The 25,023-nt window shown below is 44.4% G+C and overlaps 3 protein-coding genes across 4 annotated transcripts in view; 1 reads left to right on the top strand and 2 right to left on the bottom strand.

Annotated features, from left to right (window-relative positions):
• ADK (adenosine kinase) overlaps window positions 1-811 on the bottom strand; it is a 259,216-nt gene extending 258,405 nt beyond the window's left edge. The window contains exon 1 of the mRNA XM_063307666.1: window positions 689-811. Within this exon, the coding sequence (XP_063163736.1) occupies window positions 689-771 (83 nt within the window). The 5' untranslated portion in view covers window positions 772-811. The remainder of the gene's footprint in view (window positions 1-688) is intronic.
• Window positions 1-25,023, bottom strand: part of ZSWIM8 (zinc finger SWIM-type containing 8) — a 746,829-nt gene that overhangs the window by 74,821 nt on the left and 646,985 nt on the right. The gene's annotated exons all lie outside the window — the stretch shown is intronic.
• Window positions 691-24,389, top strand: AP3M1 (adaptor related protein complex 3 subunit mu 1). Of its 2 annotated transcripts, none has more exons than XM_063307663.1 (9): window positions 691-804; window positions 13,066-13,341; window positions 15,145-15,316; window positions 16,366-16,503; window positions 17,590-17,675; window positions 18,940-19,073; window positions 20,892-21,099; window positions 22,406-22,550; window positions 23,624-24,389. In XM_063307663.1, exons 2-9 carry the CDS (start codon window positions 13,069-13,071, stop codon window positions 23,722-23,724), a joined length of 1,257 nt encoding a protein of 418 aa, XP_063163733.1. In that variant the 5' UTR covers window positions 691-804; window positions 13,066-13,068; the 3' UTR covers window positions 23,725-24,389. The 2 variants fall into 2 exon arrangements, with proteins under 2 accessions (XP_063163733.1, XP_063163734.1); XM_063307664.1 differs by lacking the exon at window positions 691-804 and adding an exon at window positions 11,529-11,548.

Raw genomic sequence — 25,023 nt, 5'->3', positions numbered from 1 at the left:
GAAGCGCAGGTTGGCGACACCTGCAAAGCCTTCGTCCCCCGCTCAGGTGTTCCGCCCAGCAGGGCCATGCTTCTTTCCAGCCGAGGGCACAGGAGCGGGGGAAAGGCAGCTGGAGGGCAGAGAAGCGGACTGGGCAGCCCGCCGCGTCTCTCCAAGGGTCGCGGGGGAGAATCTACGCGACGCCGCGTTTTCTTTCCAGCGAGCAGCGAGCGGGGTCGTCCGGCGGGCGCACGGACCGAGTCGCCGCCTGCGCCGGGGAAGCGCATCCCGGCCCTGGCCGGGAGAGGACCGTCGGGGCCCGCAGGCGGCGGCAAGCCGGGCTCCATCTCCCCGCCGGAGGAGCTCCCGCAGCGCCGAGCTGCTCCCTTCCGAGGAGGCGGGCGCCGCGCCTGGACCCGGCGGCCGGCCGCACGTGGCGGGCAGGTGCCCCGTCGGCCGCCGGACTCCTCTCCCGCCTGGCGGCCCCCGGGCGAAATGCCGGCTCGTCCAAGCTTAAATGATCGCCCCTTCCCTCCGCCCGGGCCGGCGACGCCAAGCCGGGCTCGCAGGAGAAGGCGCGGCCGGCCGGCTCCCGCGTGGCCCAGCCCCAGCCAGGCTGGCCCCCGCGCCTCCCGCCCGGCCCTCTCTCCCACCTCGCGGGCGCCCGCCCAGCGCCGCTGGCGCTTCCTCCTCCTCCTCCGCGGATTACCTGAGCGTGGCGGGCGGGCGCTGGGCCGGCTCGTCCTGCAGCTTCGGCCTCTTGGCGCGCGGCGCCTCCGCTGCCATCTTCATGCTCGCGCCGAGGAGCCGCGGCTATTTTTACAGGCGAGCGGCGGGCGAGCGGAGAGCCGCGCTCTTCCTTTCCGGGAGGCGGGGGAGGCGGGGCGGGAGGGCGGCCGGGCCCAGCGAGGCAGCGAACGAGCGAGCGCCTGATCCCCGGACGGAGCGCGTGGCTGCCGCTCGGACGGAGGCGGGCCGGGCCGGGCGCCGAGAAGGTCCTGCTTGGCCCAGCGGGGCGGGCGGGCGAGCGGGCGGGGGCAGCCGGAGCGATGCAACGCCGGCGCCGGCTCTCTTGGCACGGCCGCTCCCGGGGGGCTGCCGGAGGGCGCCCGGGGCCCGGCGGCGCAGCAGCCGCCCCGCGGCTTTCCCTGAGGCGAGGGCGGCCGCCCGGCTCTCCCCCGCGGCAGGCAGCGGGTCGAGGCGCCCGGGTGGGGTGTGGCCGGGCCGGGGAGGGCTTCGCAGCCATCTTTGGCCGCCGTGGCTGCCGCGCTGCTGCCGCCGGTTTCCTCGCCCAGTGCGGCTCTCGGGGGGAAGGTAACTCGGGAGAGGGCCGGGGGCGTCCGCCGGAGCCCTCTGCGCGCTCCCCGCCGCCGACTCGGCCGTAGGTCTTTGTTGGGGGCGGTTCACACAACCGCTGGGCTAGAAACCGGGTTTGCGCGGCGGCCCCGCTCGCCGACCGCGTGTTTCTTGAGCGGAGAGGGCTGTGTTTTGAGTTCGCTGTTGTGGTTTCCATACCCTGTTGGGGAAGTCGGGTCAAAAGGTGATTGGTAAGACTTGGTTAAACGAACCATGGCCGAGTGTAGCTTTGGACAAGTTGACGCGTTGCTGAGGGTCGCCCCCGAAGAGCCTCCCGTCTTCGCTTTAAGCTTCACGTGTGAGAAGGCTCCATTGAGTTCCTTCGCTGAGTTGATGCAACTCATGAACCACAGTGGTTGCGTTCACAGGACACAAACCAGGCCCTGCTGTGCAAACCCAGCTCATGTGGTTAATTTCACGAGTTCTGGGAACTCTGGGCAGTTGAGAAAAGGGGGGGTCTGTCCACTAATGGGAGATGGGCTTCAGAAGCCAATTAATTAAGACTTATGGTAAAAATGTGCAAGATTTGGCTGCTTTATTGTTCTGAGGATGTTTGCATCCTTTTTACTGAGAGGAAGTCAAGTCTCTGCCCTGAGGAGCTCCCAATCTAAGAATGTGCAATTTTGACTTATGATCAAACCATGGTTAAACAAACCAAGGCATAATGTAATGCGTGAACACCACTGTTATTTGGTTTCTTGCTGGTTTAGTGTGTTATATGATGCATGATGCCTTAGCCCTTCATGATTGAACAGACTGGTTTAGAACAGTATGTGAACTCAGGTGGTGGCTTGTTCATTCATGTTAAGTCATGATTTATTTAAGGAAGGGATTACTGAGTAGCTCCTCGTTGCTCAGCTGCTGCAACCAGTCAGACCACCACATTTGTTTAAGGAATTTGTTTTGATAAATGTCTGAAGGGGTAAAGCAAACCATGGTTTGCTGTCTCTTTGATCCTAGCTGGTTGTAGAAGGTCATGTCATGTGAAGAAACAGCTTATCCAAGGTTCACACCAAACATGATTCAGCATGATAGGGGAACTGGGCCAGTGTGTACTTGGGTGATTTGGAGTGCATCAGGATAAGGAAAAAGCAATGTTCCTCTCCTAGACTTTGGCAGGGGTGGGGACATGTAGAGCTCAAGCATTGGCACGGTGCTAAGAGGACTCCAGATGAAGAAGGTGAATGCTGGACCCTTGTAGAGTCTCAGATACTCTACAAGAAGCCAGAGAGTCTTATCCAACATAGATATGGGAAGTCCGGGTCTGTTTAGCCATTATTAGTTTCCTTCTTGGTTTGGATGAGCTGTAGTGGCTAGGTTCACACAATCTGCCGAGCCACGATCAGTCAGACCCTAAATAGGGCTTAATATGAGTGTTTAAATCAAGCTAGTTTTTCAGCAGACTCTGTAGGAGAAAGGAGGTAAACATCAGAGGCCTAAAACTGCTCCTCTGGAGAAGGCTGTCACCTAGACAAGTAGGAATGGTACTTATCCCCACAGTCAGTTCATTTCTAATTGTGTTTGGATTCTAAGTAAAAGCTGGTTCCATGACATCTGAAATGAGTTTTTTTTACATGGAACACCCCTCCCCCCCAATCTTTGTCAAATCATAGATCATATTTGTCTTCATGGACTGAGTCATATGAGATCAAAGATCCAGTGATTTTGAATGCTGCCGTGGCACTGAAGTATTGACCTGAGGCATAGATCTTCATGTTTCCACGTTCCCCATGGAATTCATCAGAATCTACTTTGAACCAGAAAAGTCAGGGTCCTGCTACTTTTGCTAGCACCACAGCTGAAAAACAAGTGCAGGTTCCCATGATTTTTGCACATAGACTGTTATCAGATCATGCCTGTCCCATTGATAAAACCATAACTAACCCTGAATCTCTGTAGCTAAAAGTATGTTTCTGAGGTTTTGTGATGATTATGCAATCAAATCTGAAACTACAGATCATATTGGTTGCAGAAGAAGCCATTACATTCACAACTCCTGTAGTTCATAGAGCCATTATAGCATGAACTCATGGGTCCATATAATTGGATCACCAGAAGCTTCTTATTTTATTGCTTGATTTAGTTACATACACTTTTTACCCTGCATTTTTTGTACAACTCGGAGTAAACCACACCATCACTGGATCCTATTCTTTATGGCGAACTGCAGTGGGAAAAACCATATCTGAATGTCACAGAACCTCTGGATTTGTATTGGAGAATACCTCAAATGATGATCTAATAATAGACCACAGGAAAACCATGGTTGTAATAGTTCTGTGCCACTGTTGCACAAATCCATGTATATAAGGTCATATCATATATAGATGGAAAAGATTGACTGAGATACGTTCCTTCAAAACCACTAGAACATTGAAATACCGTATGCATCCACTGATTGGTGGCTGTTAATTGTCCACTGCCAATGCAGAAACATTCAGGATGCAAATCTCTTTGGCTCTGTGGGATCAGGCTGAAATGGAGGAGGGGAAGAAGCAGAGGATGAGTGCCCGTGGCCCTGGAGCCCAGCCTAGTCCAAACTGTCTCCTGTCCAGCTCAGCAGATTCTGAGCTGGGTGCTCTGAACCTGAGAGTGAAGACACTCTTGTATGGAAGCATGGTGGGCTTGTGGGCACCAGTTGTGAGCCAAGCACATCAGGATGTCAGTTGAAACTATCTGAGCAAATGGTTGCAAAGTCTTGTTGCTCTGGGTTGGAAACCCAGCTTGTTAGCTGTCCAGGGTCTTTGACCATCTACTGCCATCTGCTTGACTTCTGACCTAGCAAAGGACTGTAGGCTGAATTTGGGTTATCCTCTTGTTTACTCCTTGTAGGAGACAGATTGCTAGGCTGTAAAGTTGGGACTTTCTGCTTTACTTCAGTAACCCCAGAATGGCCAACCTGCTTGCTCTTTATATGAGATCTGCTTTTGAATAAGCCAAAGTTAGGCCGTGTGACTTTCGTAAAGTATCAATTCATGAGAGGCCATTTTTAAGACAGGCTTGGTGCCTCGTCCAGGTCTTACCTGATTCTAATCTGCTTCTGGACAGGAGTTTGTACAAAACCTTTTCTGACTGCTTTGATCAAGGATGAACACTAGTCATCACTTGGTTCCCCTTGGGGTACATCTGGTGGTAGCTCCATACTTACTGGGAAAAAGTTATGTGTGAGCCTCTGAACCTTTGTCTGTAACAGTGCTAAGAACGATGGGGTTGAGTTCACCCAGCAAATGTTACTGCCTGGAACCAGATGCTCAAGTTAGATGATGGTTTATAGCTTAGTGTTTTATGCACACCCACGTCTTGGACTGTTTTAGTAGTCCATGGTTCAGCCCATCATGGGTCAGTGTTTTCGTTGATAAATATTTTATTAACAGCCCCAGATTTAAAAACATAACAGTATATCAGATATCAAATAAAACAATAAATTTGTGAACCTGAAACTATTAGTAGTATAATGGAAAGGCACCAGGTGGCTTCTGTGAGCCACAGCTATTGTTAAGACTTTGTTTTGGAAACAGCTGAGGTTTGATTGTGCAGGAGAAAAGTAATGATCTGCTCAGAAGAACAGTTAAGATTTCTAACGGTTAGGTTTTCAAAGGGAATACTGGTGTATCTGCCAATTGTCGCCCTAAGAGGTGGTGGTCTTTATTCGTTTAGTCGCTTCCGACTCTTCGTGACTTCATGGACCAGCCCGCACCAGAGCTTCCTGTCGGTCGTCAACACCCCCAGCTCCCCCAGGGATGAGTCCGTCACCTCTAGAATATCATCCATCCACCTTGCCCTTGGTCGGCCCCTCTTCCTTTTGCCCTCCACCCTCCCTAGCATCAGCATCTTCTCCAGGGTGTCCTGTCTTCTCATTGTGTGGCCAGAGTATTTCAGTTTGGCCTTTAATATCGTTCCCTCAAGTGAGCAGTCTGGCTTTATTTCCTGGAGGATGGACTTGGTTTGATCTTCTTGCAGTCCAAGGCACTCTCAGAATTTTCCTCCAACACCAGTTCAAAAGCATCGATCTTCCTTCTCTCAGCCTTCCTTATGGTCCAGCTCTCGCAGCCATATGTTACTACGGGGAACACCATTGCTTTAACTATGCGGACCTTTGTTGTCAGTGTGATGTCTCTGCTCTTAACTATTTTATCGAGATTGGTCATTGCTCTTCTCCCAAGGATTAAGCGTCTTCTGATTTCCTGACTGCAGTCAGCATCTGCAGTAATCTTCGCACCTAGAAATACAAAGTCTTTCACTGCTTCTACATTTTCTCCCTCTATTAGCCAGTTATCAGTCAAGCTGGTTGCCATAATCTTGGTTTTTTTGAGGTTTAGCTGCAAGCCAGCTTTTGCACTTTCTTCTTTCACCTTCATCATAAGACTCCTCAGTTCCTCTTTGCTTTCAGCCATCAAAGTGGTATCATCTGCATATCTGAGATTGTTAATGTTTCTTCCAGCAATTTTAACTCCAGCCTTGGATTCCTCAAGCCCAGCATGTCCCATGATGTGTTCTGCATACAAGTTGAATAGGTAGGGTGAGAGTATACAGCCCTGCCGTACTCCTTTCCCAATCTTAAACCAGTCCGTTCTTCTTACTGTTCCTACTTGGTTGTTATACAGATTCTTCAGGAGGCAGACAAGATGACTTGGTATCCCCATACCACTAAGAACTTGCCACAATTTGTTATGGTCCACACAGTCAAAGGCTTTAGAATAGTCAATAAAAGAGAAATAGATGTTTTTCTGAAACTCCCTGGCTTTTTCCATTATCCAGCGGATATTGGCAATTTGGTCCCTAGTTCCTCTGCCTTTTCTAAACCCAGTTTGTACATTTGGCAATTCTCGCTCCATGAATTGCTGAAGTCTACCTTGCAGGATCTTGAGTATTACCTTACTGGCATGTGAAATGAGTGCCACTGTTCGATAGTTTGAACATTCTTTAGTGTTTCCCTTTTTTGGTATGGGGATATAAGTTGATTTTTTCCAGTCTGATGGCCATTCTTGTGTTTTCCAAATTTGCTGGCATATAGCATGCATTACCTTGACAGCATCATCTCACAAGATTTTGAACAGTTCAGCTGGGATGCCGTTGTCTCCTGCTGCCTTGTTATTAGCAATGCTTCTTAAGGCCCATTCAACCTCACTCTTCAGGATGTCTGGCTCTAGCTCCCTGACCACACCGTCAAACCTATCCCCGATATTGTTATTCTTCCTATACAGGTCTTCTGTATATTCTTGCCACCTTTTCTTGATCTCTTCTTCTTCTGTTAGGTCCTTGCCATCTGTGTTTTTGATCATACCCATTTTTGCCTGGAATTACCTCAGATGGTTCTAATTTTCTGGAAGAGGTCTCTTGTCCTTCCTATTCTATTGTCTTCTTCCACTTCCACACATTGCTTGTTTAAAAATAATTCCTTATCTCTTCTGGCTAACCTCTGGAATTTTGCATTTAATTGGGCATATCTCCCGCTATCACTGTTGCCTTTTGCTTTCCTTCTTTCTTGGGCTACTTCTAGTGTCTCAACAGACAGCCATTTTGCCTTCTTGTTTTTCTCTTTCTTTGGGATGTATTTTGTTGCCACCTCCTGAACAATGTTGCGAACTTCTGTCCAGAGTTCTTCCGGGACCCTATCTACTAAGTCCAGTCCCTTAAATCGATTCTTCACCTCCACTGCATATTCCTTAGGAATATTAGTGAGCTCATATTTTGCTGATCTGTGGGTCTTCCCTAATCTCTTTAGTCTGATCCTAAATTGTGCAAGAAGAAGTTCGTGATCTGAACTACAGTCAGCTCCAGGTCTTGTTTTAACCGACTGTATAGAGGTCCGCCACCTTTGGCTGCAAAGGATGTAGTCAATCTGATTTCGGTGTTGTCCATCTGGTGAAGTCCATGTATAAAGCCATCTCTTAGGTTGTTGGAAGAGAGTGTTTGTTATGCGGAGTGAGTTGTCTTGGCAAAATTCTATCAGCCTATGTCCTGCTTCGTTTTGTTCTCCCAGGCCATGCTTACCTGTAATTCCAGGTGTCATTTGACTGCCCACCTTAGCATTCCAGTCTCCCGTGATGAAAATAACGGGAGTGTCTTTTAGGCGTGTTGTCCAGTAGGTGCTGCAGATCCTCATAGAACTGCTCTACCTCAGCTTCTGCAGCATCTGTGGTTGGGGCGTATATTTGGATCACTGTGATGTTAGATGGCTTGCCCTGAATTCGAATTGAGATCATTCTATCGTGTTTTGGATTGTATCCAAGCACTGCTTTAGCCACTTGACTATTAATTATGAAGGCTGCTCCATTTCTTCTGTGGTCCTCTTGTCCACAGTAGTAGATCTGGTGGTCATTTGATGTGAAGTGGCCCATTTCAGTTCACTGACGCCCAAAATGTCTATCTTTAATCTTGACATCTCACCAATAACCACATCCAATTTGCCCTGGCTCATAGATCTTACATTCCAGGTTCCAATGGTGCGTTGATCCTTAGAACATCGGATTCGCTGTTCACCACCAGCACCGTCGGCCGTTAGCCGTCCTTTCGGCTTTGAGCTAGCTGCGTCATCACGTCTGGGGCTAGTTGAACTCATCCTTTGTTCCTCCCCAGTAGCATTTTGACCATCTTCTGACCTGGGGGTCTCATCTTCCGATGGTATACCGACATATCTCTGGTTGTACTGATCCATTTAGTTTTCACGGCAAGAATACTGGGGTGGGTTGCCATTACCTTCCCCAGGGATCGCATTTAGTCTGACCTCTCTGTCATGACCTTCCTGTCTTGGGTGGCCCTTCACAGTTTAGCTCATGGCATCATTGAGGTGCTCAAGCTCCAGCACCACGGCAAGGTAACGATCCTTTGCTGAAGTTACCTAATAGGTAACTGGCCAAATATAATTGAATTAAAGAATATTTTGCTTTCCTTTTTAAAAAAAAATGCTTCTATTAATTGAATACAAAAAAAAGATAAACATTACATAAAGTTATGAAGAAAAGGAAAAAAAATTCCACGCAGAGCATTGCATATTTATAATATATTTGCATATATATATATATATATATATATATATATATATATAGTATATAATATATTTACATACATACATAAAAATTCTATGTAAGCATTCCAGTGAATGGTAACCACATTTCTCTGTAATCATCCATTGCTTATCTCTGTTGATTGCCATTCGCTCATAAGTTGCTAATAACACCACCTCAGCTGATCATTTGAGCAGCAACACCATATGTTTATCTTTCCAGTGTTGACAGATAAGTCCTTTAGCTACAAGTAGGGCATGGAGAATCCATTTTCTTTGCCCAAATGTCAATTTCCATGCAATAGGAATGTTTCTTAAAAAAAAAAATTGGAGAGAAAAATTGTAATATATGTAGTACTCATTTCATATGACTCACTACTGATCTAAGAAAATACAGTTTTGCTGTATGGTTTACTCATAAAATTATGTTTGGTATATTCCATCAGTAAATGTAATTACTGCCTGACTGAATTACAGTTTTACTTTAAAGTACGTAGTCCATAATTACATTTCCTAATTGAATTTACTTAGAAATATTTTAATTTTTATTGCAAAGAGAAGTGTCACTTGCTGAACTTCAAAGATCTCTTAAGTTTTTCTGTTTGACAAGTTAAAGAAAAATAGAGTCAAAGACAGAGGAAACCACCAGGATGATCCCAAAGCAGAGTGGGGTCTTTTGAGGCCTGGTTGCAAGCATATCCACCAAGTGCTAGCTAAAAAGTCAGTCTTAGAGAAACCAACCAGCAAGAATGGGCACATTCTTCTTTCCTTTGGCGAGTCTGGCAGTGCCCACCATAGGAGGGAGGAAGGAATTGGGGGTAGCAGTGCTTGATTGCCATTCGTCCTTGGTGCACAAGAACGTTAGCCCTCTTGACCCTCAAGATCAATTGTTTCTCAAACTTGACAGCTTTAAGATATGGCCTTCAACTCCCAGAATTCCCCAGCCAGCATACAAACACTGCTTAAGATAAAAGTCTTGAGATAAAAAACATTTGAGGGAATAAAGAATATTTATTCTTTATATAATATTTAATATTTCGATCCCAATCGGTGAATAGGGGATGAGAGATCCAACCCTCGACCCCTCCGTTGCGGGGTGCCGCAGGGTTCGATCCTCTCTCTCCTATTCAACATCTACATGAAACCTCTGGGTGAGATCATCCATCACCATGGGATGAGGTATCATCAGTATGCTGATGATACTCAACTGTATATCTCCATCCCAGGTGAAGTAAGTGATGCTGTGACTGCCCTCTCCAGGTGCCTGGGGGCTATGTGAGCCTAGATGGGGAACAACAGGCTTCAGCTGAACGCTGGTAAGACAGAGTGGCTGTGGGTTAATGGCCTTTCCGTATCTGGGACTTAGTCATCTTTGGTCCTTGATGGGGTTGCACTGCCCCAGACAGACCCAGTGCGTAACTTGGGGGTCCTCTTGGACTCACAGCTCCTGCTCGAAGAGCAGGTGGCAGCTGTGGCCAGAAGGGCCTTTGTGCAGCTTCGCGTTGTGCACCAGTTACACCCCTTCCTCGACCGGGGGGCCCTTCGAACGGTCACTCATGCCCTTGTTATCTCCCAGATTGACTACTGCAATGCACTCTACATGGGGCTACCCTTGAGTATCCAGAAGCTTCAGCTGGTTCAGTATGCAGCCGTGCAGGCTATTTGTGGCGCCCCTAGGAGGGCGCATATAACACCGTTGCTTCTCGAGCTGCATTGGGTACCAGTTTGCTTCCGGGTCCAAGTCTAGGTGTTGGTTATCACCTTTAAAGCCCTACATGGCATGGGACCAGGTTACCTGAGGGACCACCTCTTCCCCGTTACATGTGCCCGCCCCACCTGATCCTGCAGAGAGGGCATGCTGAGGACCCCGTCAGTAAGAATTCCATCTAGCGGGGTCCAGGAAGCGGGCCTTCTCTGCAGTAGCGCCTGCCCTTTGGAACATCTTGCCCACTGGAGGCGAGGCTAACCTCATCGCTCCTGGCTTTTTGGACAAACGTGAAGACCTGGCTCTGTCACCTGGCCTGGGGCAGGGAAGGGAAGAGTCATACTTGGGGTTGGCTAGTGCCTTGAAGTATCCCTCCCACATGTAGATGGAATAAGACTCAGCCATCTGGATTTTATTTCTATTTATATTACTAATGATAGGTAATTTTATAAGGGATTTTATATATTTATTGTTTTATTAAGTGTTTTGTTGTAAACCACCCAGAGTCCCTCTAGTGAGAGGAGATGGACGGTGACAAATTTGATTGATAGATAGGTAGATAGCAATATATGACTTCCTATTATTCTGAAAGGAAATACTTTATTGGCTTTTTTTATTCTTTCCAAATTTTTTAGGAAAAATAAAATTCCTGGGGTAAAAAAGTTTTTAAAAAAGTCTTGTTCTGATTTTTTTCAGTTTTTTTTTTCTCCCTAAACCTTCATGTCTCCAAACAGGCTTTGCTGATTTAAATACAGGTTTAATATTATTTGGGGCTTAACTTAGATTTAGGCTTTTAAATATTTTATTATTATTTTTATTATTATTATTATCATTATTATTATTATTATAAGTTGCTGAGAGACACTAATTGTCAACAATATATAAAGGTAGAATAGTAAGAAGAAGAAATGTCTGTGTGTAGGAGAAAATTAGGAATAATTTTGGGATAATCGGCCATAATGAATAACATTAGTAACAATTAGTGCTTTATCATAGCTGTGTTTGACAAGTCTGTGCTTTAATAGAGGGAAGTGATCTCCAGAGTCTATACATAGGCCATCCCCAGGTTACATAAGCCCTGACTTAGATGTGTAATGTTTGTTACGGCCAAAAAGCCAAATAACCAAGTACAGATATAAGCAAAAGGTTTAGCGTGTGTTGGACAGGTAAAGTCCTGACTTCTATAAACCCAACTTTACAAACGGGGGCACAACAATAGCATTTTTGCCCTTCCAAATCCATGTGCACAAAAATTAGTTTGTCCAAGGAAGAATCGTTGTGTGACCAGGAAGTTGCCTTGTTTACATATCTGATCTCTGGAGTAGGGTTAGGGTTTTTTTTTTACTAGTTACTCCAAATAAACTAGTTACATCTTTTATCAGATGATCTTAAATAATGGTTTTCTTTTCCTCCCGTTCCTTAGAATGCTACAGCCTTCATTCACCAATTGATTGTCAACAGTTACTTCCTTTCTGTAGCTGTGAAATCTGCAGAGAGCTTAGTTAGTTTCTTCTTCCATGAGTAATGTGATCTGCTGCTGTTGATCTAAGGATAGAAGTGTTAATCATAACTTGATAGATATTTATAAATATGAATGGCTACTACCCTGAGGCTAGCAGATAGATGTTTAGGATTTTAAGGTACTGGCTTGATTTATGCATCATCTAAGGTGTGGTTTATTTTAACCATAATTTGAGGAACAAGCCATAGACCTGGTTCATATATCACACTAAGCCATGGGTTGTTTATACCATGGTTCACACATTACTCTGGGTTTCCACAACATAAAGCTATAAGCCATGATTTACAAAGCCAAAAAGTGATTCAGTTGGATTTGTATTGATAAATCCAGATAGGCCCAAATTTCTCTTCTAACCAAAGACTAAATTTCTCAGTTGGAGTCAGGTGTTTTTAGGCTATTTTAATGTGTGTTGAGGTGTCTCTTGAGTCTGTTATGTCAAAACTGTTTTACAGAAAATGCTTAATTTCAAAAGTGAATGTTCTATTGCTGACCTTCCATCTAAACTATATTCAGTGGTCTAGTTCACGCACAGCAGTTTATTGTTGGAGTCTGATTCGTTTTTAGTATCTCCCATATAGACTCCTGTAATGCACTCTACAGGGGCTATCCTTGAAGAGTATCTGGAAGCTTCAGCTGGTTCAGAATGTAGCCGTGCAGACAGTCTTGGCCATTCCAAGATTTGCACACTAATATCTTTGTTGCGTGAGCTGCACTGGGTTCTAGTTTGCTTCCGGGTACAATTCAAGGTGTTGGTTATCTCCTTTAAAGCCCTACATGGCATGGGACCAGGATATCTGAGGGACCATCTCATCCCTATTACATCGACCCGCCCCACCCGCTCATGCAGGGAGGGCATGTTACGGACCCCATCTGTAAAAGAATTCCATCTAGCAGGGTCTCAGAAGCGTGCCTTCTCTGCTGTAGCTCCCACCGTTTGGAACATCCTCCCCCCAGAGGTCAGACAGGCTCCCTCGCTCCTGGACTTCCGAAAAAGACTAAAGACCTGGTTTTGTCAGCAGGCTTGGAATGGGAGGGGGAATAGTTATACCTGGGCATGGCTAGCGCCCTAAGTGATTTTGAGGGGCCTGTTACACTCATGGACTGATCTTTTGCCACTTAGATTTTATTATATTTTTATTTTATTGTATTGTTGTATTGAAATGGTTTTAAATTTTAACTGCATTTTATTGCAAACTGCCCAGAGTCCCCCATGAGGTGGAGATGGGCGGTGAATAAATTTATAAAAAAATAAATGTATGAGCTCACCCATTGTGGTTTCCTGCTCTGTGCAAACAAGGCCAGCGTAGCTTCTTCAGCAAACCATGGATTTAAAAATCTGAGTTAGTGTTATATGTTAATTCAGATAAGGCAGGAGGAGTTGTTGAAGTTGTGTCTTCCAGTTTCCAAAGAGTTGTTGTAATGAAGCGGGGGGTGAGAAATCTAAAGCACAAAATGGTTTAATTTTATATTAATACATGTGCATGTGTCCTTCAACAGAAAATGATCCACAGTCTGTTTCTTATAAACTCTTCTGGTGACATATTCTTGGAGAAGCACTGGAAGAGTGTTGTCTGCCAATCCGTGTGTGATTATTTCTTTGAAGCTCAGGAGAGAGCTGCAGATGTGGAAAATGTGCCTCCCGTCATCCCCACACCTCACCACTTCCTCATCAGCATCTACCGAGATAGAATCTTTTTTGTGTCTGTCATACAGACTGAGGTGCCACCTCTTTTTGTCATTGAATTCCTCCATCGGGTAGCAGACACTTTCCAGGTTGGTCTGTAGAACAGTTGCATGGATTCAGAGAAGAAATGCATTTTGTTTCATTTCTGGGTGCCTAGTCATATTTGAAAGCTCTGGACCAGTGTTTCTCAACCTCAGCAACTTTAAGATGTATGGACTTCAACGCCCAGAGTTCCCCAGCCAGCAGTGTTTAAAACAGCTTAAAGTTGCTGTAATGATTGCCTATCCCAACAGACTCAGTCTCACCAGCGGTTTCTGAATAAAAACTGATTTATTGAAAGAATAGTATGCATATACGAAGAAAGCTGAGAATAGGCAAAAGCACGCCAAATACAAACTAAAAACCCTCGCCTCTAACCCGATCCCGCCCCTCACCCCAGCATCGCAACCACCCCCTCCCAAGTGTTGGCAAACGTCACACATCGGCCTGGGAAAGCAACCGTGAAGACATGTCATAACCCAAACACACATTCTTTCAGAGCAGCACAGAGATAACAGCCTGGCAGGGCTGAAATTCCCCACCCCGCGGATGATAGACACGGATCAGAAACATGACATGCGAAACGTTACGATGTATGCAAACCATTGGAATGATGAACATGACAGTTGCCGAGATTGAGAAACACTGGTCTGGACCATTTCCATGTATTAGTCAGTCTTGGTGGTTAGGGTTTTTTTTCCTGAATAAGAATTCCCACTTTTAAGAACATGTTCCAAAAAATTGTAATTGTGGACGAACAGAATACAGTATGAATTCAATTGGAATATATGAAGTACTAGAAAAGTATTTAGAAAAGTTGTTAAGGCCTTGGGTTTTTGTAACTAATTTTAAGTACTGAAATAGAATTTCCAAGTACAACTTGAAATTTACAGAATGGAACATCTATCTATAACTCTTGTCTTGAGGAACTCAGATTTCATTATGCCTTGTTGACAGATCTCCAAAATGAGAGTAATGGATGAGAGGCGTTTACGTCACCTCATCCATCCTTGCCACCCTATTTTTAAACCTCTTGCTCCCGTTCTTTGCAATAGGGGAAACTTAACCGGGGGGAGGGGGGAGGAATGGTGGAATACCAAGAAGGGTTAGATCCTCTGCTCCGTACAAGCAGCCCAATGCAGTCCCTCTTTTTCAATTTTTCCAAAGTAGAATTTCCCAACATCAGAAAGATCCAGCTTCTTAGTGTTAGATTTCTCCCTTCCAGCAAAACATGCCAAATTATTTTAGTGTTGTTTGCTGAACGTAAGCCAAACAGATTTCAGGTCTATTTAGGGAGGTAGAAATTTTTCCACTAATTTTTTTTTTCTTTTAAAGCTGCATTACTGAACACTCCTAGGGTGACATTAGCAGGTGGAAATTGGCCAGAATGCACAAACATAGATGAGGAGGTTTACGGATATACATTTGGCTTTTATGCCTGCTTAAGTTTTAAATAGAGGTTTTGAGCACTTTAGGCTTAGCAAGACAAGACAATGGCATCTGTGAGCGTCCCCATAGCTACAGATGGCTTACTTATCAGTAGGCTTTTGTGGCTCTTAGCTGTGGTGAAAGGGGTGGTATAAGTTGGTTGTAACTGACTGCACACCAGGATACGTACAATTTCTAACCACGGACACTAGATCCCTACTGAACATGTGTCTAAAATAATTCTGTTCTTTGCCTTCTGATGAAGAACCTGCCTGGTTCAGACAGCTTAGAAACGAAGAAATCCATGCTGTCTCAATGGATGTTAAGTTATAGGAACTGTCTTTCTAGCAGAAGCCTGATTTTTAGGTGCAAGTAGAACTTTTAACTGGAATAAACTACCTCCTTTGTATTCTTTGTGGATTTAGGATTACTTCGGAGAATGTTCTGAAACTGCCATTAAAGACAACGTTGTTATTGTGTATGAGCTTCTTGAAGAAATGCTGGACAATGGTTTTCCCCTGGCAACGGAATCCAATATCTTGAAGGAGCTTATTAAACCGCCCACAATCCTGCGCTCGGTGGTCAATTCTATCACAGGTACCATGGCGCTTTCCAGTGCTTCCAGCTACTTTGGTAACTGTTAACACATGGGTGAGCTTGTACTTTCCAAAATGGTGGGTGATATGAGTGAGGTTTGAAGGTTAGGTATTGATTTGTTGGCTGTTCTTGTAAACCAGACCCAGAGCTGAGTGGTCCTTCGTTGAGATTAACTGGTGATCTAAGGAGTTCTTCCTCCATTGCAGGACTTTTATCCCATGAGTGCAAAGTTTATTTACAACCTTTCAGAGAGACTGTGCAAAAGATTTTTTGAAAAGCAGTGTATGCAGTCTCATCATATCCTCAGATAAGCCCAAAAGATGGACAGGCCTTCCTTTTGCAAAGCTATATTGGTGGTTCCTCAGCCAATATTCTTCTGTATTGGGACAACTATGTCCAGCTCAAGGAATGCATCTCTTGCTAGGCCAAGGCACACTCACAACATGCACTCACTGACCCACAATATCAGCACATAGAGGTCCTCAGACACTATATATAGACAAGATCTGCTGTTTTCTGCTGCTGAACTCATCCCAAGGGGTGGGGGGAATATTTGGCTTAAAAATGACACGAAGTGTTCACATGTCTTGCTTTACAAGTAAACCATCAGCACACAATATGGTTTGGTGTTCTGTATGACCCAAGCAATATGTATGTTTGGTGCACATTCTAGATACTTACCCGTGTAATTTTCCTTGCATATGTGTACATTCCAAAACTGGGTATCTGTAACTATAATAGACACACATTTATCTGTCCCCTTGTTTCCTCCCCCCCAGGAATCTTGAGTGGGTCATTGGAAAAGAGAGAGAGACAGCCTTCCCTACCATGTGCCATGGCCCTCCTTGAGGATAGCAGGTCTCCCATGTTACCTGCAATATACTTAGGATAAGTGTATTATATTTAAAAGCGAAAAAATCAGCATTATATTTGCAATTTTTAAGTCTTCTGGTTAGGAGACTAGTTCTGTAGCAAGCCGCTGCTGCTGCCACTTTTTTTTACAGAATATTTGTTTCTTACAGACTTCTTTAACTCTTTGTATTTCCAAGGTAGCAGCAACGTGGGGGACACTCTTCCAACTGGCCAGCTGTCCAACATTCCTTGGCGAAGAGCAGGAGTGAAATACACAAATAACGAAGCCTACTTTGACGTGATTGAAGAAATTGATGCCATCATAGACAAATCTGGTAAAGTGCTCTGCAGACATAGGTGTGAAAGAATGGGAGGGAGTAATAACATCTTTGCTTAACTGATTCTTGCATGTGAAGGAAAATATACTTCCATGATGTTGCAATGTACAGTTTTCAACAAATCTGGTGGTACCTTAATAATACTTGAACAGATTTCCTCAGTTGGACTGAAACGCAGACAGTAAAGCAGTGGTTCTTAAACTGGGGTAATTTGGACACATCCTGGGGGTAATGGAGCAATTTGTAATTGCATGTTTGTGAGTTGAGAATCCAGTTTGGGACTGCTGCTGCCGTGTAAAACAACAGTCTTTTTGGGGGGGTGGGGTATGACATCCACGACTGGGAAAGGGGGTAATTGGCAAGTCAAGCAGTTTAAGAACCACTGCAGTAAAGGGCGAGGCTGAAAAGGAATTGTTATCCTACTTAAGACTTGTTAGGGAGGTAATATTTGCATTGGCTGAGAGAGCTCGGCTCAGGTCATTCACAGCAGAAAAATATGCAAAAGGCAGCTGGCTTTTCAGTGGTGGTCCCCGATTCTGAAATACTCTCCTCACTCCAGCAGTGATGTTTCCAGCTGTTCTGTGACAAGAAAAGGCATTTTTATTTTGTGGGTCATTTTAATCCATTAATGCATTAAGATTAAACATACATTGTTTTGAAACTTGGAACAACTTGTGACCACTCCTTTTATTGTTAATGTTATCATGTGTTTTAATTACTGTTCTTAATTTTTAGTTTGCAATTTTAGGGTTTATTCTGCGAGGCCAATAATGCGAATTGTGAAAAGAAATAAAAGTAAATACCTTACATAGCAGGGCTGTTTCGAGAGGACGAGTTTGAAAACAGTTGCGTTAGCTGTTGTAGCTCATCTGCTGACAGAGTTCCGTAATACCTAATTCAGTTAAATGATGAGTAGGGAAATGTCCTCCGGCACCCCACAGCTTTGGACACGCTGCTCAGCAGCACCTGGAGGACCACGGACTCCCCCTTCCTGTCTGAAATAGTGCAAGTCACACCTTGGGGTCATCTGCTGACCCTGTTGAGAGCATGCTGCTAAATCATCCATCTCTCTCATTTTTGCAGGCTCCACGGTCTTTGCAGAAATCCAAGGTGTCATCGATGCTTGTATCAAGCTCTCAGGGATGCCAGATCTTTCACTTTCTTTCATGGTAAGTGGAGTTCCCACTGGGGCTTTTGTACTATTGACTTAGGGAGATCGCCCATGTGTGATTTCCATCCAAGTCCTAATGGCCAGAGAGCCGAAGGTTTTGCTTTACTTCCATTCATGCCTAAATTTCTCCACCCCGGTGCAGTATTTCAGTCACTCCACATTTTTGTTCGATTCAGCCACGGGCTCCTGGGAATTCTCCTTTCTTTGGCTTCCCTTGACTAGTCTGTGGCCATTGAAACTTGCATGCTGGAAGGACCCATAAATCAGGTGGCTGCTCTCTTTGGGCGGGGCAAGGAGTTAGCACAGGAATAGACCCCAGTTGGTTTTAAATGAGTGCATCTGGTTGGCGCTGTGTATGTATAACGATGGTGAAGTTGTCCCCTGGGCAGACACTCTGTATTCTCCCAACAAAGTAACCTACAGTCCTCTGTTTGGAGGGACTTAAGAGGGCATTCAGAATCCTTTGTGGGATCTCTCTCTTAGGTAGGGACTAAGATTAATTGGCGATGGACCACCCCCCCAAGGTGTCCTGGAAAAAAACGCCTTCTGTTCTGGAGGAGGAAAGGAGGTAGATGCAAAAGTGGTCATAAAATGGCTTTTAATAGTTGATAGGAATGAATTCTTGAGGGAAGGAGGAGAAGATAAAGTAGCACCATGACTCAAGCTGGTTTGAAAGAGATGTTCAGTCGTCGTGCCCTGACTGGGGGGGCGGGGGGAGTATTAGACTTGGGACTGCGTGCGAAGCCAAGCTGCTGCCTTGTCAGAGCTCTTCAGCGTGTTTGTTGTCGTGGCCTAAATAAAAAGAAGTTTGAGGAATAGGGTAGGGCTGTTGATACTGCTGGGCAAAGGGGATTATGAGAGATAAGCAGAGAGGTTACGTGCGTAAACTCCATTGCTTATAAAATGCCTTATTTTCCTTCAGTTATATACACCAACGTAAGTAAGTAAAAAGGCCTGTCCTGCTGTCATCACCTTGACTTTCCCACCATGAATGGAGAATCTTCAGTGAGTGTTGCTCATATTTGAAGCCTCTGTATCAGAACTAATCTCAGTTTATTGATTTGTTGGAGTTCTGCTTGGGCTCAATCAGGTGGAAGCAGAAAGTCCCTCTAAGCTTCATTCAGTCCTTGAGATGGCAGGCACAACGTATGGGACAGACCAGCAGGCACAATCCCATGTTATCTTACTGAATATGTATTCTGTCCCATTATGTCCCAAAATAAAAGATTGTGGAGAAAAAGGTTTATTTTTGCTTCCTGTAGAACCCAAGACTCCTGGACGATGTTAGTTTTCACCCTTGCATTCGATTCAAGCGCTGGGAATCCGAAAGAGTCCTCTCCTTCATTCCTCCAGATGGAAACTTCAGACTGATTTCCTACAAAGTCAGCTCTCAAAAGTAAGTTTGTTGGAAGAACCAGAGACAAATACATACAGGGCTCCTTTACGATTCAAAGTGGTCCTAGGCAAAATGTTCACTGGAGCCCCTCCTTCCTTTCTTTTCACTGCATTCCACTTTGGAGCAATTTTTTAGCCATTGTTCTTTGCCACTGAAGTCTGTAGACCAGGAAACAGGTCTGTGAGGACATCCAAAATACTGAAATAGCCTGGGGACTTTGTTTTAGCTGATTACTCTCAGGCCTTGAATAAATAATGCTAAACCATACTTTGGATGGAACTCTCCCTGTATTTGGGACCATTGTCTTATTAATCCTCTCTCCCTAAAGAAAATGCATGTGAGCATTTATCTGGAGGGGCTAACTTTTGACTTCGTGTCACTTTTGAACCTGTTGAGAAGAACACTCTTAGTCAAAGCATGCATATAGTTATATTCTAGAGCATCCATAGAAGAGCCTTAAGTGCCAAATAAAAATGCTTTTTATCTTCCAAATAAAAATAAACAAGCACGAAAGAAAAAGAAAGAAAGAAAATCCCTGCAGATCTGCAATCCCAAACTAACAGAAGGTTTTTGCTATGAAAAAAGGAACCAAGCTTTGGTGTTGAAATGTCTTTTGCTCATGGAACAACATTTTAGCATACCAAAGCTTTGTTTTTCTTTTTGGTACCTTTGAGTCAGTGTTGATTCTTGGCAACTGCCTGGACATACCCCTGTAGTTTTCTTGGCAGCATTTTTGGAAGTGGTTTGCCCTTGCCTCCTTCCTAGGGCTGAGAGAGTGTGACTGGCCCAAGGTCACCCAGCTGGATTCACAGCTAAGGTGGAACTAGAACTCACGGTCTCCTGGTTTCTAGCCTGGTGCCTTTAACCACTACACCAAACTGGCTCTAAAGCTACATTATGCCAATGAAAATGTTGCTCAATTTTGGCACACAACTGCAGTTCACAACTGTCAACTAAGGAAGTCATTTTCGCAAATTTTTGCAGATGTTCTTTTTAAGGATTTGGGGATGGTTTACTGTTGATTTCTTTTGTTTGGAGGAGGTCCTCCTGGTGGCCACCCCCACCCCAGAATAAAAGTATCTACAGCAGCTGAGCTGAGAGAACAGCCAGTAAGAGGATCTATCTTGTGGGTCTTCAGCAAGAAGGGGAGGAAGAAACTGAAGCTGCCCAGCTGAGGATTCTGTTTGTCCCGAGTGGCTTACCTGATGTAGGACATGAGTCAATGCTTTTGACAAGTCCAGGTCTGCCTTGTTGTATAAGGGAGGAGAGAGTTGTTTTGAAAGGCAGCTTTAAATTTTGTTTTCTCCTATCTTGTTCATGTTTCTATTTGAGCATTCAGTTCAAGTAGAAAAACAGCAGTTGTTATATTCTGTCCTGTATCGGGTACAGGCAACCTGGTGGCCCATTCTTATACCTGCAGATGTATCTGATGGCCACAAGATTTGAAGCTTTGCAACAGAGGCTCCGTTAGTATTCCAAGATAAGGAACAAAGGAAAATGCATTTTCTGGGGATCAGATGTTGCAGTGTTTGGTTCCATGGGACATAAATCTCCTTTGGGTCTTGTTAATAGAGACTGTGCCAGTTCCACCAGGTCAGTTTGGGTGGTAGAAAAGAAAGATGGAGGTTCACCAGCAAGAAGGAATGAATGTAAGAAAATAAATCCAGTTTGGATATTGATTGAATCTGAACTCTGTTCATAATAAGCTTGGAGAGCCCAAACTAACTCTAGTATGTGTATACATTTTGAAAAAGATGATTTAGTGTGTGATGCTTCCTGAATAGGTAGGGACTATACTTCTCATTCTTGTTGTTTTAGCTTGGTGGCTATTCCAGTGTATGTGAAACATACAATTAGTTTCAAAGAGAATTCATCTTCCGGAAGATTTGATGTTACCATTGGGCCTAAACAGAACATGGGGAAGACAGTTGAAGGAGTCGTCATGACTGTTCACATGCCCAAAGCTGTACTCAATATGAGCCTGACACCTACTCAAGGCACTTACACATTTGATCCTGTCACTAAGGTGAGTCCTGTTCTTAAAAGGTGTACCTCAGCATGAGTTTCCAAACTCCTTCCATGATAGTGTTGCAGAGGGCTGTGCTTTCCACCTTTATTCAAATTGGGCCCTTTTATGAAATCACTTGGTTCTCTCTCGTTGCAACCTGACTGTTCTGCCCATTTTAAGGGGAACTCTGGATACATTACAAGAAGCCTCTGACTACAGTTTCACATAAATAAATATGTTTCAGATCTTGCAGAAGGTGGAAATGTAAATGGCATTTGTTCCTGTGAAGTTTACTGTGAGATTAGAGTGGCAGAGAAAGCATTCCAAGCATGTGGTCTTTGGAGAGCATTGGCTCATCCATTCATCCACAAGAACATACGCAATCTGCAGTGGAATTAATTCTTCATTAGTTGTACCTTTGAAGGGGAAATTCATCCAGTTCAGGTAGACCTCGCTTACCGACTGCCTCATTCAGTGACCATTTGAAGTTATGGTGCTGAAAAAATAACTTTATGGCGCATTTATGACTTTTGCAGCATCCCTCAGTCATGTGGTTGCCATTACAGTCAGTATGTGTTGTCCTGTGCCTGACCTGTTGTTTTTTTTTCCCCCTCATAGAGTGGAGAGATTGGAGAGGAAGGGATTATGAGAGGAAGCAGGCATACGATGGGGAATACACCTGGCTGTTTGCATAGCGTACTTGTGGCTGCCAGCGCCAATGCATTGCTTTCTATGTGTATTCCCCATTGTGTGCCTGCTTACTCTCTCACAATCCCTTCCTCTCCAGTGACTGTAAATACAAACATTAATTCCCTTCTTGCTAATTATCCCAGCCCCACAGTGAACATTCCAAAGGGTGGGGAGTGGGGGAAATGAAAGCACAGTGACAGTCATGTGATTTCTCACTTAGCGACCACTTCACTTAATTACAGAACTACTGGTCCCACTTGTCACTAAATGAGGACTAGCTGTTCAGAGGAGTATAAGTTACTTTAAAGGTAAAATCTATTAATAGATTTAAAGCTGGGTATGTGGAAATCGAGCAAGAGCAATGGCAGATAGATGATACATAGATGATAGAGAGAGAGATGGATATTTAGAATACATGTGCGTATGTAAGCACAATACAAGCAAGGGATTCAGAATTTGCTGGAAGGAATGTCTTAGGCTATTTGTGTTTCTGTGATCTCTCTCATGCGCGCTCACGCACACACAAAAAATAATTTCTTCATAACATTGCTGTTAGGACTTGGAAGAGACAGTAGAGTGAAACATGGCCATGGTTTAGAAAAGCACTTTGTAAATCTTTTTGGTGGTGGTTTAGGTGTTGACATGGGATGTTGGCAAAATCACCCCTCAGAAGCTGCCTAGTCTTAAAGGAATGGTCAATCTGCAGTCTGGAGCTCCGAAGCCAGAGGAAAACCCAAGTTTGAATGTTCAGTTCAAGATCCAACAGTTGGCTATTTCTGGTAAGACAAACTTCCCACTCAGCAGGAACTTTGGGTTTTGCAGAACATAGGTTTTCTACCCAGGTTTCAGGTTACAATGCACTGAGAGACTCTGATACAAATTCTATACTGGGTGACTTGGCATAATTACATAATGCAAACATTCTGAATTCCAGACCTCTTTTGGAAAATGAAAGAAACCGAGAGGGAGTTCACAACAGCCTTAGCTTTCAGCCCAGCTATTCCCTACATGCAAAGTTGTTCGATACTGTGTGTAGATAGTCCCCACCCATTACAAAATGGAAACCCTCCTTTTATTTCTTGTCTGTCACTGACATATTTCAGTTGTGTGGAACCTGCAACAGAATGTTGTAATAGACACCCACCCTTTTAGAGTTTTTCTGATAGAGTGGCAAGTATTGAAGCACCCAGGATGATGGGGGACTCACCTTTCTTCAATATGTTTGAGGAGAAGCTAGACAGCTCTCAGCCTGGGCTGCTTTAACGCAGACTCATGCACTGAGTAGGGGTTGACATTCTCTGTGGCCTTGATGTTGAACTTCATGTTCCCAGTGGCCTCCTCAGCTCTGAGATCCTTGGCCTTCTTCCAGAGTCTAAAGTTTTCCAATATGACAGCTCCCCGGTTTTCCTTTTTCTCTCTTGCAGTCTTCATTCAGTGTTTTGTGGCTGCTTAAGGTTGATGAGCAAGCTTAATCTTCATTGGGAAAATGTTTTATTCCCCATTAAAGGGTAGTAAAGGTAAAGGTAAAGGTTTCCCTTGACGTAAAGTCCAGTCGTGTCCGACTCTAGGGGGCGGTGCTCATCTCCGTTTCAAAGCCTTGGAGCCGGCGTTGTCCATAGGACACTTCCGGGTCATGTGGCCAGCATGACTCACGGAACGCCGTTACCTTCCCGCCGAAGCGGTACCAATTAATCTACTCACATTTGCATGTTTTCGAACTGCTTGGTGTGCAGAAGCTGGGACGAGCAACGGGAGCTCACCCCGCCGCGCGGTTTCGAACCGCCGACCTTTCTAATTCTTCCATAATTTCCCAAAAGTACTGTTCTGAGATACATATTTTTTTTAATTTCAGGACTGAAAGTAAACCGCCTTGACATGTATGGAGAAAAATACAAACCATTTAAAGGTGTGAAGTACATCACAAAGGCAGGGAAGTTCCAAGTACGAACATGAAGCTTAAGAACTCTGCTTTCCTGGCAGATGGATGGGGTGTATGTGTGTGTGTGTGCATTTTCCAGCCTCAGAGAAAAATGAGCATTAATTACTTTAAATTCCTCTTAAATGCCAATTTCAGCCATTCCTCAATTTATCCATTCCACGCACTATTGATTTTCATATATAGTAATAGTTAAATTGGTCTTTTTCTACGTGGTTTTCAAAGAGAAATGTTCTGTAAGTAGGACTGGCTGTTCTGGTGGACTCTGTGGATCTCAGCTTGTAGTTACCACCTGGGGCTGTCCTTTGAACCAGCTAAGACTGAACACTGCCAAGCAAACCACCAAAGCACAAGGAGGAGGGTATTGAGTTGGACAGAAAGGAAGCCCATTTTGGATAGCTAGCCGAGAAAGAAATATTACTGCAACCTGTTACTGAAAACGAATCTCTGAGAAAGCCCTGCCATTTCCAACTTTAATGGAACAAAAAAGCCTTTTTCTGCAGGATTTACAGCACCCTGCCTTTTTAAACAGAACTGCCTTATCAGCTTGAGAATTCAGCAGACAATCTGTAGCCAATGTTAGATTTTTCTGCAATTTGCTTTGAAAATGAATGAATGCGAGTATAGAACCTGATCTGTTTCAATTACCTCTGCATTACAGATGTCACACCTCATGCTGTTTGTGCCATTCACACCTCCTGAGTAGCTCATCTGAGGTGGGGCTGCTTGTTTCTAATGAAATAAAAGGGAACACAGCTGTACCACCTTCACTTGAGCAACTTATTCCTGACGCTGCCATGCTGGGAAGGGGCCCAGTGTCACAAGGGAGAGATAGAGTTTCTGTATTAATTTTAAGAGGTTGATGATAGCAAAGTTGTGTGTAAGAATCTGAGTGAAATATGAGACTTTATACAACAGTTGGTGATGGGGAAGGTGGTGCTCATTGCAGGACCAAATTATTTATTGATGGAGAGAAAAACATCTATGAGGAAATGCACTTAGGGATTGTATTAATACGTTCTCTGTGAGGTCATTTTGTCACCACAGCAACCATTGTATGACCTAGACTGCCCAGAGACCCAAAATCTCAAACTCCATAGTTAAATGGGGACTTGAGATAAGGTGGAGGAAACTAGCTTAATGTTTGTTTTCTATTTCTGACACAGTTCACATCCAATCTCGCATAGTCCCACTGTGATAAGTACTACTGGAGAAGATTAGTTCTAAAGAAGCAGAATTCATTCCTCCATAATCATGGGGCAGAATTTGAAGATTTCATATTCTGAAACAGATGGTGTCAATTGTGACATGTTAGG

The sequence above is a fragment of the Candoia aspera genome, chromosome 6, assembly GCF_035149785.1.
Source record: "Candoia aspera isolate rCanAsp1 chromosome 6, rCanAsp1.hap2, whole genome shotgun sequence".
Classification (NCBI taxonomy): domain Eukaryota; kingdom Metazoa; phylum Chordata; class Lepidosauria; order Squamata; family Boidae; genus Candoia; species Candoia aspera.
This window is presented reverse-complemented; position numbering and strand designations above follow the sequence as displayed.